The sequence below is a fragment of the Crotalus tigris genome, unplaced genomic scaffold (genome assembly GCF_016545835.1).
Source record: "Crotalus tigris isolate CLP2741 ecotype Arizona unplaced genomic scaffold, ASM1654583v1 scf7180000017775.1145084777:2100578, whole genome shotgun sequence".
Classification (NCBI taxonomy): Eukaryota; Metazoa; Chordata; class Lepidosauria; order Squamata; family Viperidae; genus Crotalus; species Crotalus tigris.
This window is the reverse complement of record NW_024096626.1, coordinates 1,964,286-1,980,121: the sequence shown is the minus strand read 5'-3', so window position 1 is coordinate 1,980,121 and position 15,836 is coordinate 1,964,286. Positions and strand designations below refer to the sequence as shown.

At 43.4% G+C, this 15,836-nt stretch overlaps 1 protein-coding gene across 3 annotated transcripts in view; it reads left to right on the top strand.

Annotated features, from left to right (window-relative positions):
• The first annotated feature begins 609 nt into the window (after window positions 1-609).
• Window positions 610-15,836, top strand: part of SRGAP1 (SLIT-ROBO Rho GTPase activating protein 1) — a 219,668-nt gene continuing 204,441 nt past the window's right edge. For 2 of the 3 annotated variants that reach the window (XM_039342206.1, XM_039342208.1), the window contains exon 1: window positions 610-1,483. In XM_039342206.1, coding sequence (XP_039198140.1) covers window positions 1,417-1,483 — 67 coding nt within the window. In that variant the 5' untranslated portion in view covers window positions 610-1,416. The remainder of the gene's footprint in view (window positions 1,484-15,836) is intronic. The other variant, XM_039342212.1, reaches the window with a different exon arrangement.

Below are 15,836 nucleotides of genomic sequence, written 5' to 3'. Positions count from 1 at the left end.
TATGATCATCATAATATTCTATATTTTCCCCTCTATTTAGTAGGACTCTTAATAGGGATATGGGATAGCGGAGGCACTTAGATTTACTTGGTTTTCAAGCGAACAGAAGGAAACAATGCCCTGGCGATCTTGCGACAAGGTTGCAGACGTGATTTCCAAACTAAGCAACCGCCCTTCTCTTTCCTCCTCCCACCTCAGTCTTCCAGCTTTATGTCTTCCAGACAGAGACGCATTTAACTTTCCAAAACAGGATCAAGCGTTTTGCCATACCTTATCTTTTCCCGAGCACAAGCCGCTCACCAGATGCTCCCCATGAGAGGGAAGACAGGCACCGCGCAGCTCAACTGCCGTCCCTCCCCCTTTGCAGCTGCTTTGAGTCCAGCTCAGCAGCAGCGCGCTTAGCAAAGCCGGCGCTTAAGTAAAGCCTCCAGCGACAGCCTCTGGACGCAGGCCGCTCGCTTTTTCACCCCTGGAGGCACTCGGCAACCTCGCTCGCTACGTCCCACCTTCTGCTCTCTGCCATTGGGCGGCAGAGGAACTTGCTTGGTTGCCGTTGGCTACTAGAGACGTCGCTCCGCGCAGGGAGGGGAAAGAACCCGATAGGCACTTGGATGCCGCTTGGCAGGAGACTAAAGTCTTTCTCCTTGCTGCGTGAGCGCTTTCGGATAGGCTGCTCGCTTTCTCGTTTCCCGTTTCAGGCCAGCAGCTGAGGGAAGCGGCGACAAAGCTGTGGATCCAATTAAAGGCTTGGCGGCGGCACCAGCTGGAGGAGGCACGGCGAGTGGGAACAGGCGAAGGAAAGGGCGAAGCTAGAACTTTGTTGGGAAGGCGAGGCTGCTGGCTCCTCTGGGAAACGCTTTGAGGGGCTGTTGGAGGTTGAGTTAGCCGGCGCCTCGCCCAGGTCTTTTGGGAGCGGGTCGCCTGCGCAGTGCTCGCTCTCCGGGAGGAGGCGACAACAGCAATAGCAGCTGCCGAGAGCTCCTCCAGTGCCGCCGGACGTGCCGGAGACTAGTCCAGCACGAGCCGGGATCCATCCCCTCCTCGCCAGAGCCAGGCGATGCTTTCAGGGAACACTCGACGGTTCCACTGACTTAATTGAAGCTTCGGAGAAGAGCAGCCGCTTTACAGAGCGAAAGGAGGCCTTTTACTGCTCTCTCCCCCCAGTCCTTACTGTTGGAGATGGTGCCCGCCCCGGGATTAGTTTAAAGCCTTATCTTCAGCCTCTCTTTTGTGGAGGTGAGCTGGAGAGACGTACGCCAGCTACTCCGAAAACCGGCAGACTCTGGCGTGGGACGCGTTGCTTAGTGCTGCGCCTAACCCCGTCGATCCCCCTTTCTCTGTGGGAAGACGATAATCTTGTAATCTCAACGCCGAAGTCTTCTCTATCAGTGTAAAACGAAAATAATCGTCTGGATAATGTCAACCTCAAGCAGATTCAAAAAGGACAAAGAGATCGTAGCCGAGTACGAAAGTCAAGTGAAAGGTAAAAAAGCTGGGGTGGGTCAGGATGCCTGTAGTTTGTTTCTCTTTCTTCTCCCATAGCTACCATCACCTGTTTGGTTGTGCTTCCCTGCCCTCTTCGTGCCGAGGACAGAGTAAAAATCCGTCCTTCCGGATTAATCAACCGGAAAAAGATAGCCACGATATGATCTGTGTACAAAGATACTAGTGTGGATTACAATCTTGGCATTCTTAAGATAAATTCCATTGATTGAAAAGGGTGACAAGAAAATCCACACTTGCATCACTGAAACTGTTGATGGACTGTAGTAATATAAATTGCTGTTGATGTGGGCAGCTATGTTGGGGTAAAATTAAATCGTTTTAAGTGATAAGTGCTCCAACATGCATGAGACACTCATCCCAGAGTCATCCAGTTCATCAGTCGATTTCAGAAAAAAAGGGGTAGGTGGGACATTGGTAAGCAACCCTTTATAAATTTACCAGCCATCTTTATATAACTTCCTGAGCAGAAATCTGGAAGAGAGGTTTAATTTTTTTAAAAGTTAATTATGCATGTGTTCTTCCGTGTACCATAGCAGTTTGCAAGAAAAAGGTTAATGGAAATAAAATCTTCCAGCTACTTAACTGGAGTTCAAAGAATAAAAAAAATAGAAATGCAGTAGTGACATTTTAAAATACAATATGTAGGACTTGGTTTGCTCACAAAATTATACTTGGTATACAAGTTGGAATGTTCATTCTTTTACAAATGGAGCAACAAGTTGTGGAACTTTAAATATTTTTGTTTTTAGGAGTAAACAAGTTAATGTTGAAAACCAAATAAACTATCAGTATTGTTGTAAACACATTGTGTTTTCTGGGCTTGTCCTCCTCTCCATCAAACAGTTATAGAAAGCTCATTTTCAGGAAAAAAAAAAAAAGTAAAAAAGTGGTGATGGGAAGTTCAGACTTCATGAGTTGTCACATGAAATCTTGTTTAATTGATTTCATTTCTGAACCTGAAGTAATATCAACAGTTTTTACTGCCTTTGAATGTAGATTTTATTAAGTAAATCTTTTTTATCCTTCCATGTATTAGTTTAGTTCTTAATTTGGTATATTTTGCATTGTATTCGGTTCATAGTACATCATAGTTCATAAATTCTTTTTTTCCCCTTTCACATCTATTAAAGGATCCAAGATGGTCATTTTGAATTTATTTAACCGTGTTAATCCAGAGTCTATGTGGCATGACTGTGGAGTATTTGAGTGGTGCAGTAGAGGCTCTTGATATCTAAGGTTTTGAATTCAAATTGGGTTTTATTAAGAACTTTATTTCAGTCTACTTCATCTCATTCTGTTCATTCTGCCTTTCCTCCCCCCACAATTCCCTCACTAATACAAGCTTCTAATTCAAAACATAAATGCACATATAACATACGTACTCTCTTTGCATAACTATTAATAGACTTACAAGATTCAAGTAAAATGTGTGATGAAATTCTGAAACCTCTTTAGCAACCTATATTCTTTTAACTCCTGCATTCTTTGTAATAAGATCTCTGGTTTGTCTTCATTTGTTAAGATTTTTTTTTAATTTCTTGTATTTGTTCAGCAAAACTAAAACAAAATTCAGAGCAAAACCCTCTTTAAATTATTCAGTAAATGTTTGCTTGATTAGGTTTAGATGATTTTAAAATATTTCATTTCTAATTTAACTGAATTTCCTGAAATGTCACTGAATTATCCTAGTCCCAAATAAATGAGATAATCCTTTCTTCATTTTACAGAGCAGTTCACTTCCACTCAAATCTTTTGTTGGAAGATATGTTTGTTCTTTGGCACTTTTTAAAAGGACTGTAATACTTGTTTCTCTAAAATGTTTCTTCTGGACACAATTAGAAATGTGACAGGATGAGTTGTAGAAAACCTTGTTGCTAATGAGTCAATTTTATGGAGGGTTTATCTTTTCATCGTTCAAATGGTGATCTTTCTGTGATAGAATGAGGAGTAGTTTAATCATCAATAGTATTAGAATGAGGCTAATAGTAAACTATTACATTTCTTTTATTCTTTTATTCTTTCTACCAATCCCTTGGATGATATAAATATTTTTTTACCCCATTATGACAGAAGTATTTTTTCCATTGCAAATAAAGCAAGCTGTATCTTATCAGTTGCTATTTTATTAGAAAAATAATCTCTTGGAAAAAAGCAAGCATGAAATGAATTGAATTGCTTTGTTTAAGGCAGGGGTAGGCAACCTTGGCTCTTTTATGACTCATGGACTTTAACTCCCAGAATTCCTGAGCCAGCATGGCTGGCTCAGGAATTCTGGGAGTTGAAGTCCACGAGTCATAAAAGAGCCAAGGTTGCCTACCCTTAGTTTAAGGCCATTTGGAGTAAAAAATTACCATTATTTGTTTATCAAAAGTCCATTAGGCCTAAAACAAGATTCTCTTGTGTACTATTACAATATTCTAGTGGAGTTAATGGGATATCAAATGTTTCTGAGGTCACCTCTTAAAGTGTAGGTCAGATAGTTCTTAATTGCTTCCTTAGTGTGCTTGTCCATTTATGGTCATCAGTAGTTTTTCTGGCTCATTGTTTAGTCAAATTAACTACTGTTGCTTGTAAACAGGCTGGTAGTATTGAGTGGACAGTTTGTTTATTTATTTATTTGTAAAATTTATTGGCTGCTCATCTTACCTCAGGGTAACTGAGTGGCTTACAATCACAGTTGATGTAACTCTAAAATATATATTCAGAGTTATGGTATAGCATGGAAATCTTTTGAGATTTTGTTTAATATCAACACATATTCTTCAAGAATGCTATCTGATCTGAAGGCAAGATGAATTAATACTTCATCCATATCTTCCATAGCATTTCTAGAAACAGATTGTCACATATTGCAATTATCAAGAAGGTATTAAGAATGAGAATTAGAGTTGATTTGTTTGCTAATCTACTAGTGTATCTTTGGAATTATACAATTCAGTCTCCAAATTTTGAATAATTTATTTATACAGTTTTTATCCTGCTCCGTTCATAAGATTCTGGATCACAGAGAAAATATATAAACCTATGATATAACATTCAGTTAGAAACCACCAGAAGTTACTCATTAAACATATCATTAGAAGAGAATTAGAAGTAAAATTAAATTAACTAGATCATCTCTGAGAAACCTTCCACGCCTTATATTCTGTAATTCTGAAATGAAACAAAAAAGCACAAGGCACAAATAACTACAATAACACAGTAATGGCACTTGAGCCTCAAACACATAGTGGGAAAGTACCATCTTTATCACCTTTTCTAACTATTAAGAGTGTTGGAACCATCTGGATTTCATTGAACAATCTGTTCCATTATTGAAAAGGTCTTCCAGATCATCAATCCCAGAGCTATTATTGGAGTCACCGATAAACCAGTTGGTTTCTGGACAAACAACAACTTCATTTTGTTGGATTCAGTTTAGCTTGTTTCCTCCCATCCACTTCCTCAGATCTTTTAGGCATGGTAGAAAGACATCCAGGGTATCTCTTGCTTGACCTAGATCGGGGGTCCCCAAACCCCAGTCCGTGGACCAGTACCAGGCTGCAGCATGCTAGCAACTGGTCCGCAGAAACAAGCAAAGCCCCATCTGCAGGATGAAAGCAGCACACAAAACCGTTTTTCCATGTAATGGGTCCCTGGTTCCCAAAAGGTTGGGGACCTCTGACTTAGATGTAGTGCTTCATCTGAATATTGATAATACCTCAGCCTAAACTGACAGATGATCTTTTCCAGTGGTTTTGTTAAATGTTAACATGGGGAGAAAGCAGAGATCTGGAACTACTCTTTAAAGAAGAAGTAGAGCTACTGTCTTGATACCCAAACATTTTCAGGCAGTCCAGAGAAATAGTATGTTTGGTGACATCACTACTAAGAGGACTAGAACCATGATTGCGCTTTAATCCCTTCAAGTCTCACCACAGGTCATCCATAAAAGCAACTCCATCCAAAAGACTCCATTCACACCCAGGACTGAACTCTGGCTGAAAGAGAGCAAAATAATTTGAATCATCCAGAATTCTGTGCAACTGATACCACATTGTCTTCTCCAGACATTTTGCTAGAAAGGAAAGTTTGGTGATTGGGCTGAAGGTCATCAATACGGCTGAATCCAAGAATGGCATCTTTATGAATGAATGAGTCTTTGAGTTGTTGGATTCCATGGCCAAATATGGGTGCTTCCAACACTTGCCATATCATGAGAGGACAAGTATGCAATAGCCCAGCCATTTAAAATACAGCTATTCATGTTTTGAGTGTCACTTATATGCCCCTTTTAAGCTTAGAAATTTATCATCACTACTAGAAAGAACAGCCCACTGGAAACCAAATTACAGATTGTCTTGTTTTTTCCTGGGCTTTATATGTATATATTGTAAGCAGAACTGCTAATTTTTTAAATTAAGGCAGTTGAGTTAAGAACCTGATACATCAAACAAATTGGCATACCCTGAAAAGGAGATTCATTCATCTGATTGGCTGATTTCTGTATTATCACATAGGTATTTTATCTGGGTTTAAATTGTGCATTTTATTTTATTTTATTTTATATTTTATTTTATTTTATTTTATTTTATTTTATTTGTAAGCTCACAAGACTTAAGTAATGAACTATTTTATTCTAGGAGAAGAATGAATCACTGCCTTTCAGGGCAGTAATTATTAGCTCCTCTTTTAACAAAGCACTAACTCAGTGGTGGTGAACCTATGGCATGGGTGCCAGAGGCGGCACTCAGAGCCCTCTCTGTGGGCACGCGCACTGTTGCCCCAGTCCTAGGCCTTCAGCTGGGTTTTATAAAACCTTTTCGCTTTAGGCCTCCACCGCCATGTACAAAAAAAAAAAATAAAGGTTCAATCAATCAGTCAATTTCAACTTCTCACAGAAAAAAAAAAGATCTTGCAAGGTTGGAATTGATTGATTGAACTTTTTAGTCCCACCCAGTCTGCCGTTACCACCACAGCCACGGCCACCCAATGGGCCACACCCAGCCAATGGGCCACACCCACCCGGCACTCGACGATGCATAAGTGGGTTTTGGGTTGCAGTTTGGGCATTCGGTCTCTAAAAGGTTCGCCATCACTGCACTAACTGCTTCTTGAACCTTCAAATGCAGGTACTTAAATCCAATCACCTGTGGAGCAGGGTATCTGATCACTATTAGGTTTGTTGCATGATATTTGTTACCCTGCCTTCCTAGCCTTTGAATTATAGCTGCTAGTGCACCTAAAACTCTATTGGCAGATCTCAAATAGGGCTTATCTGCTGTGCTCTGCCAATTAGGGCATGATTATAATGCCAACTCTATTGCTCTCAAACAGGATTAAGGAGTAAGATCTTATTACACAAGAAGTTGGTATTCATTAACAGCAGCCTGAAGCTAAGGTGTCTAGCAATTCAACAAACAGAATATGGAACAAGGCAGCTAAATAGAAGAGGAGAACCAGTAACAAATTGCTGATCTCTCCTAGAACAGGCTTATTGGTGCAGGTAGTCCTCAAATTATGATCACAATTGAGTCCAAAATTTCTGTTTTGAAGTGAGACATTTGTTAAGTGAGTTTTGCCCCATTTTATGATCTTTCTTGCTGCAGTTGTTAAATGAGTCACTGTAGTTAAGTTAGTAACACAGTTGTTAAGTAAATCTGGCTCCCATTGATTTTGCTTGTCAGAAGGTCACAAAAGGTAATCCTGGGACACTGCAGCCGTCATAAATATGAGTCAGTTTCCAATCGTCTGAATTTTGATCATGTGACCATGGGAATGCTGCACTGGTCATAAATATGAAAAATGGTCATACTTTTTCTGTGCTGTTATAACTTTGGTTACTAAATGAACTGTTGTAAGTCAAGGACTACCTGTATCTTACTCTAGCCATCACAAGGTAATTCTCCCCTGAACTCCTGATGTTCCCATGATCTGCTCCAGCTAACAGTTGAGATCCTTAACAGTTCCCATATGCTGTCTACAAAGGTTTACCTGGCTGTCTGGCCAAAGGCGATTTCTGCTGATAGCTACTGTATCTCAACCACTCAAATAACAACATTGCCTCAGTTTAGTATTTCTCATACTCCTTGGGCCCTTGCTTCCCTTAGGGCTTCATAAGCTGAGGAAATATTCTCTGGTCTGTCTCTGGGGGTCCTAAACAGCCACTTTTCTCTTTCACACAATTTTCACTCTAACAGCAAGCAAAATCATGGGAGACAGCATAACAGAGTCATGGGCAGTGATAACCTGTAACTAGCCTTCATTTTCAAATACATTCTTTTGGTAGCCAGTGGCGACAGTTGCAGCAATGATGGTGAAGACAAGTTTCTAACCAGCATTGTTGAGCTAATCTTCCTCCTTCTTCCCTAACTTCAAATGACAACAGTTACAATAGCATCTCGACCTCAATGATGCAGTAGTAATAGCAACAATTGCCCTGCCTTTTAACAAGGGTGGAGAAAGGGGCAACAGCACTCTTACCTCTACTAAACCCGTTGTCATAGGTCAGTAACCCATAATTGTCCATTGTTACAGAAAAGAGGAATGAAGTAAAATTTTAGCAGTTAATTATTTTAGAAATTATTTTATGATATACTTCGTGCAAGATAATTTTCTCTTTACATTTCAAAAGAAGGCTCGGTGAAATTATCTTAATGGTAATATATTTAATAAAATTTGAATAATATAAAGTCCAGAAAAGATAAATTATACATGATTTTGGAAACTCTCAAATAGTTTTCACTAGGTTATTTTTAGATTATATATGTTTTTGTATATGTTCAGTTATAACCTATGGAGCTGTGGTACTTTCATTCATGTACTTTTCTAATTGTACTTATTTAGTTGTATGTCAAATCTATTTATGATCACTGGTGAGTGATCAGGGGCAGTATTTTCATTGCTTCCATGTGGATCACATGTCACATCCCTATTGGTGGCATTTATTTTTTCATCAGCAAAAATTGTAATATCTGCATATTTTTGTTGATAAAGTTCCTGGCCACATCAATTCTATGACTTTGCTCAGGATGGTATCTCAAAATGATATTTTTTTTGCAATGAGACAGGATACACAGACTGTGAACCCTTTGATAACTCAACTTTGATTCATAATATAGGAAAAGAACAATAGGGCTACCCAAGGCAGGATTCTTCATACCATCTTGGACAAGTGATTGTTCAATCTTTTCATGAAAACTTCAGTAGATGAAATGAAAGAAGAAATTGGTACTCCCACTACAGCTTTTCAGTCATTCATCTGGTACTTATGGGGGAAGCCTAACATTACCATGATACATTAAATGAGAATGTTTTTGTTACTTATGTAGTGGTTTTTTTTGTTTTTGTTATGTGCCAGTGTATGGGTCTGAATCTGGGCTATAGTCAGAGATCCAGAAATAAGAAAGCTTCTGACTGTGCCATCTTAACAGGATCCTTGCATAATTTTGAGGGACTGAATAAGAAATGAGAACTCTCTCTCGCTGATATGGAAGACCCTTATTAGGATCCTTGGGGTATCATTGATGGACTATGTGAAAAATGAAAGCATCTGTCAGCAATGCTGACCAGCCAACAGTAGCCAATTAAATCCAAACACAAAATGATTTTATAGATAAATAATTCAGAGCAGAGCCCCAAGGAAAACTTAAATAAGGCAAATTGAAAAAAAATGAAGTAGTCCATGGTAAACTGGATTTGAATCAAGGTAAAATCACAGCAGTGGGCAAAGCACTTTGACAAAGACAATGGCCTTGGATCAGCCACAGCAACAGTATATTAGTACTGGACTCAATCATTTCTGTGCTAGGGAATTCTAGTAATAACAGTTATAGTAAATATATGACCAAATTTTCACAAATCTAATACTTCTATCTGCGATTATTGGGTGCATGTTGTCAAAAACATCTTTATACATACTTTGACAAAGCATCATGCTCCATAGATGGTCTTATCGTACCATAGAACAGACATGTCAAAAACAAGGCACATAAGCCGGATCCAGCCCATAATTTACCGATATTTGGCCCCCATGGATGTCCCAGAGATGGCAAGAGACTGGCCCCTGGTGCCATTCCTGGCCAGCTCGGTGGCCCCCAAGATGCGCACACAGGAGGTGGTGAGTGCGTGGGAGCTGAAGTGGGCCGGACCTGCAACGGCAGCACCGGTAGCACGCGGAGTCAGAACACATGATGCAGACTGCCAGACATGCCTACTCCATCCCATCTCTTTTGGTTGGAGAGCAGGTCGCCACTGATCATCTCCTCAACCCCCTCATGGGTCTTGCCTGTGGTCTGCGGGTGGAGCGCACTTCCCTTGCACCCCTCAGTACCTGCCACAGCTGCAGGCGCCAGCCACTCTCACAGGTCCATTAGGCCGCTGCCTAGAGCTGCAGGCCCACCCAGCAGGAAGGAGGTGAAGTAGTCAGCTAGGAAGCTCCGAATAGAGGTGGTAGAGCACACCCAGGGCCAGCAGGCAAAAGGCCACCCCAAGTGGGGAAAGCCGTATCCCCATTGGCACCATGGCTGCCCAGGCCCAGCAGAGATTGGGGGGAGGCCCACAATCCTGGCTGGGACTGGGCGGCCATGGCACCGGTGGGGTTACAGATTTTCCTGCGTAGGGTGGCCTTTTACTTACTGGGCATGCTTTATCACCTCAGGGCTTCCTAGCCAGCCGCTTCATCTCCTTTGTGCTGGGCGGGCCTGTTGTTCCAGGTGGCAGCAGCAGTCTAATGATTGTGTGCGAGCTGCTGGCGGTGGTGGCCTGAGGTGGGTCCAAGGTGCATCGGGTGTGTGAGGGGAACAGGCTCCATGTGCAGGCCAAGAGCAAGATATGCAAGGGGGCCGAGGAGATGGCCTGCTCTCCAACTGCAAGTAAAAACATTGTATCACGTGCCTCCCCCCCTCTCCCCTACTCCACCTACTGTTGGAGGGCTGGCCTGGTATTTGCAGTGGGCTGCGGGCAGCGGAGCCCCAGAGTGTGCTGGTTGAGGGGTTGGCAGTTTGTGGCTGCTGACGGACGCCATTGGCCCCCATGCACTCACTGGCCTCTGTGGGCAGGGGCTGATGGTATCAGGCAGCAGCTGCCCCAGCCCCTGCCTTGCCTCACCTCACCCCACAGGACGAGCTTCCTACCCACCCGCCAAAGACCCCCTGGATCTCCCCCAACCTGGTTCTGCCCCCACAGGCATCATCCCCCACGAGCAAAGTTGAGGTGACCATGCCCACCCAGTCAGCCATGACCACCGCAGCCATGCCCCCCAGTGGGCCACGCTCACCCCCCTGAGGGCACCACAATGCTGATGTGCCCCTCAATGAAATTGAGTTTGACACCCCTGCCCTAGAACATACTACTAAAATATGCTAATTTATCATTAATGCTAATTAATTGTCCTAATTATTTCTCCTGTGCATATAGTTACATTTTTTAAAAAACATTTTTTTCAGTTTTTTTTTATTTTTCTGCAAATATTTACTATTCTATTATTTGCTATCCTATTATCCTACGTATAACCTAGGAGAGTTCTATTCTGAAGAATACATAGCTTAATTAGTTATTTGTTATTTATCTGCTATGTCATCATTGTACTTTTAAAAGATCATTCTTAAGCAGTTATCAAATAACTGTGGATACATTTCTCCGCTCATATTAGATATAACATATTTAACATGTATATCTAAAATGTGTTTCTGTGCCCAAAACTTCAGAACTCATATCAACAGATGGGAACCCTGGCAAATTCAGAAAGAGTTACGCTATTTGGTTTCAAAATGATCAAATATCTCTCTGATTATTCCCATCACAATCAATAGTGGAACTCTTTTCTGTGCAAGATTCATTTTTCTCTTGGCCTCGTGTTCTTTATATCAGAGGTCCCCAACCTTTTGGGCACCAGGGACCAGTTACATGGAGAGAGGTTTTTCCCCGGACCTGAGGGGGCATGGTTTTGTTTGCTGCCTGCATCCTGCGGATGGGGCTTTCCTTGTTTGTGCAGATTGTTGCTGGCATGCTGCAGCCCGGTACTGGTCTATGGGCTGGGATTTGGGGACCACTGTTTTATATCCTCAAAGTGCATTGAAATAGCCTTTAGTGCCTATAGTCTAGGATTTCAAGAAGATGATTAGCAATAAGAGTGGTAGAGAAAGAACCTTGGTATTTCATTATTTTTGTCTCAAATTGTGTTCCATTTATATAGCAGTTTTTAAAACAGTTGGAGGCAATTTGTTTCCATTAGTAAGTTTCTGAAGTGATGCTTAAAATTCTGACATAATGATTAGTGGGTTCATCTAATAGGTGGGGAACTATGGCTCCTTTATGACTTGTGGACATTCCTGACCATGGCTGCTCAGGAATTCTGGAAGTTGAAATCCACAAGTCATAAAAGTGCCATAGTTCCCCAATCCTGATTCTAGCAACTGAGATAGAAAACAAACTAGGAGTATTCAGCAGTTGCATTTAAGGACTAAAACAGTCATATGAACTTCAGTAGCCAGTTCTCCAGCATGATGAATGTAGCATCCACCGGTGGGTAATCTCAGCCTTCCTGCTCAGACAAGACTAAGTCAGAACTTTAGCCACGCCTCCTTTGGGCGGTGCCTTCCCAGTTTTTGACTTAGTCTTGGCTCAGTAGGACGCAACTTTGTGTGGCTCCTCAGCTAGGCTAGTTAAAATAGGAAATTTGTTTGCTTTAGTAGTAGCATAGAAATAGATTGGATATTGGTTGTTTCCTTTACTTTTCTTTATTTTTCTATTGTTAGTCAGCAATTTCAGTTCAGGGAGCTCAAAGGCAGTTTAAAGTTTCCTTTAGGTCCTAAAGGGGCCTTTCCAGCTCTCTCTGGATCGTTTCTCAGCCGTGTCTGATCGTCGGGGGATTCGGCGAGTCCCAGCTGTTCAGCGCTAAAATTGGCGCTTGCTTTTAGTGCTCGAGGCTTTCCGGGAGCGTGGCTCGGCTGGGAGGCTTCGTTGGCGGCAATCTCATGGCATGAGGTCCCTGCTGGTGCACGAGGCTCCGATTCATAGCGGAAGCTGCGCTACAAACCGCAAGTGTTGTTTTGCCTTATTCGAAGGGGAGGTGTCCCTTTACATTTAAGCTCCCTCTGCTTCCTTCTTTGGGCTAAAAAAAAAAGCCAAAAGTAGATCGCTGGGGCGTTAGTTAGGACACCTCCATTTTGAGCAACCACGAGGCTTCGGGTTGCCATTTTGAGTCTTAATACCAGGCGTGGTCGCCATTTTGAAGGCCCTTACGTGCCATAGTGGGGCAATTAGGCCTGATTTCACAAACTTTAGCCTGCTTTGCCAGGTTTCTAAGGGGGATTATTGAAGCTCCCCGGGCATATTTCTCTCTTATTAGAGAAAAGACCTGAGGAAGGGGGGGCGGCTGCCATATTGGATTATTCTGTTGATCACACATATTCTTCATTTATCCATCCTCTGAGGGGTTTTTTATTAGAATACCACCTGTTCTCATTAGTCTGTGGCGCTGTGCATGCAGGGCCTTGACAGGCAGTTCTAGAGAATTGTCTGGCTGTTTGCCTTCACAGTTCATCAGAGCGCGGGAACCTCCCTCTCTGATAACCAGACCTGCGTGTTAATTTTCCCCCATTCCTGGACATCTCCTACCCGGAATATCTAGTGTGCGATGGCAGACAGTGCAACTCCTCAGACATTGCAGGGTTCTGATGTTCCCCCCGCACAAAAAAAGCACAGGTCTTCTGATTTGCAGGCAGGGGGGAAGAAAAAGGCCAAGACAAAAAACATAGAACCTTCCAAAGCAGCTGAGCGAGAGGCCTCGAGGAGACATCTGGTGCTGGAGACGGAGTTCTCCAGAGCTCAAAGGCTCAGGTCCAGTGAGGCTGATGTGGTTTCCCCCGTTTTACTGGACCCATCCCCATTTGGGCCTCATTTTGCGCCTTCTCATGATGCCCCTAAGGCATGGTCTCCTCAGGGGGAAACTGAGCAGGTTGGTCCCTCTCCTCCTCCTCCTTCTTCAGTCACACAACAGGTTGCTGAAGCAGCATATCCTTCCACTTCAGCTGGAATTCGTTATTCAGGCTAACAAGCATGGTCTGAACAGTTTCAGGCGTTCATGCATCAGGCCTTTGGTCAGTTCATGGCGTCATCCATGGGCGAAGGGTTCCCTCAGATTCCACAACCTCCGCCCATGCCTTTAACTCAAACAGGGCGTGCCCTGTTAACTGGCACTGGGGAGTCTGAGACATCTTCTCAGTTAGAAGAAGCCGAATCAGTGGACCTTGAGACGGCAGACATCCCTATGTCAGAGGATGAGGAGGCTGCACCGGATCTGACCCCAACATTGGGTCTTTTTGATCCTTCACTGTTCAGGTAATTGCTTATGAAGGCTTGTACTACGGCCAAATTGGCTGCTGAACAGGAACCTAAGCCATCTACCTCCACTGAACAGGAGTCTAATCCCTTGTTTGTGGAGAAAGTAGTGGAAGAAAAGCACATTCCTTGTCCAAGTGTGTTCCATTCCACTGTGGAGAAACAGTGGTCCTCATTGGCCACTCTACCTTCTCCTAACAGTACGGAAATTGTTTAACGTTTCCTCTTCATTTGCTTCTCTTCTAGAGGTGCCTACTGTAGATACTCCTCTCACATCGTTATTCTCCTCATCCACAATTCCGGGGGATATGGTTGAAGCCCTAAAAGTGGAGGACAAAAGGTTTGAATTTTCTCTCCGTAGAGCTCATCAGTCTTCGGCATGGGTGATCAAGACGACAATGTCTTCGTCCTTTTTTGCACGGGCACCCATTATCTGGCTTCGCGAGATGCAGGCCTTGATTTCTCCTGACCAGGTGCGTGCACATCAGACATTAGGAAAATTGCTCGCTGCTTCTGAATATATGGCTGATGTTTCCCTCCATTCTTCCAGGTATTCTGCCAGATTTATAGCGGCCACTGTTTCATCCCGCAGGTTGCTATGGTTGAAACAGTGGAAAGGTGATTTAAAATCTATATGGCACCTCTCAACTGACAAGTACAGCGGTACTAAGCTGTTCAGCCCTATCCTAGAACCATACCTTATTGGGGGAAAGGATAGCGCAAGGTCCTCGCGCACCCCTCTAAGAAACCGGATAAAAGGCCACAGCAGGAATTCCGCAGACAGGCCTTTTGTGCCGGAGGCTCCTGGGAGTGGAGGCAGCCCTTTCAGGCTGGGCAGTCCTGGGATTCCTGATCCTTCTCCCCAGACAGTTTCGACAACAGGACCACCAAAACCCCGGAACCAAAGGTCAATTCCAAGCTAAGCGTCCCTTTCTGGGGGCTGAGAGTCGCCCTTATAGGCGGTCCAAGTAACGCCAAGGGGGATCCTCCCATAGGCGGTCGCTTAGCATTGTTCAGCGACGCCTGGGAACTTACCACCAGCGACGCTTGGGTAAGGGAGACCATAAGATACGGTCTCACTCTAGAATTCATAACCACCCCCCCAGACCGCTTTATTCAGTGTCCCACTTCAAGAAACACAGTCAAGGCCGAGTTAGTTTCCACCGCTATATCCCATCTGTTAGAAATAGAAGCCATAGAACCGGTACCTCGGGAACAGAGGGGACGGGGTTTTTACTCCATTCTGTTTGTGGTTCTCAAGGCCTCAGAGAGCCATTTTGGATTTAAAGGGGCTAAATTACTTCCTAACCTACAAGAGGTTCAAGATGAGTCCCTCAAATCCATTCTGGCCAGTATCAGAAAAGGGGATTTCCTCTCTTCTATAGACCTGACAGAGGCATACCTTCACGTCCCTATCATCCCACAACACCGCAGATTCCTCCGGTTCTGTTACGCGCAGCGGCATTATCAGTACAGGGCTCTACCCTTCGGGCTTTCATTGGCTTCTCGGGTATTCACAAAAATATTGGCAGTTTTGGCAGCCGATCTCAGTTCAATCCTGGTGCGCGTACAATGTTACCTGGACGATATAATCATCCAATCCCCTTCTTTCCATTCCGCCCAATCAGACCTTCAAATAACAACCAATACTCTTCAAGAACACGGATTTTCTGTGAATTTCAAAAAGAGTCACACAACACCTTCGACTCGCTTGCTCCACCTAGGAGCAATTATAGACTCCAACCTTTGCAGGGTTTACCTCTCATAGGAGTGCAAGGACAGCATCAGGTGACTTGTCCACAGGATACGGAGAGACAAGGTGGTTCCCCTGGTCCAGCTGTCCCAGTTGTTGGGCAAGATGGTTTCTTGTCTGGGGATCGTTCCATGGGCCAGACTACATTCCAGAGCCCTCCAGTGGTTTCTCCTTCCTTTCCAGAAGTGGAACATGAGTGCTTCAACAAGGAAGGTGAGAGTTCCACATCACACACTATTGTCTTTTCTGTGGTGGA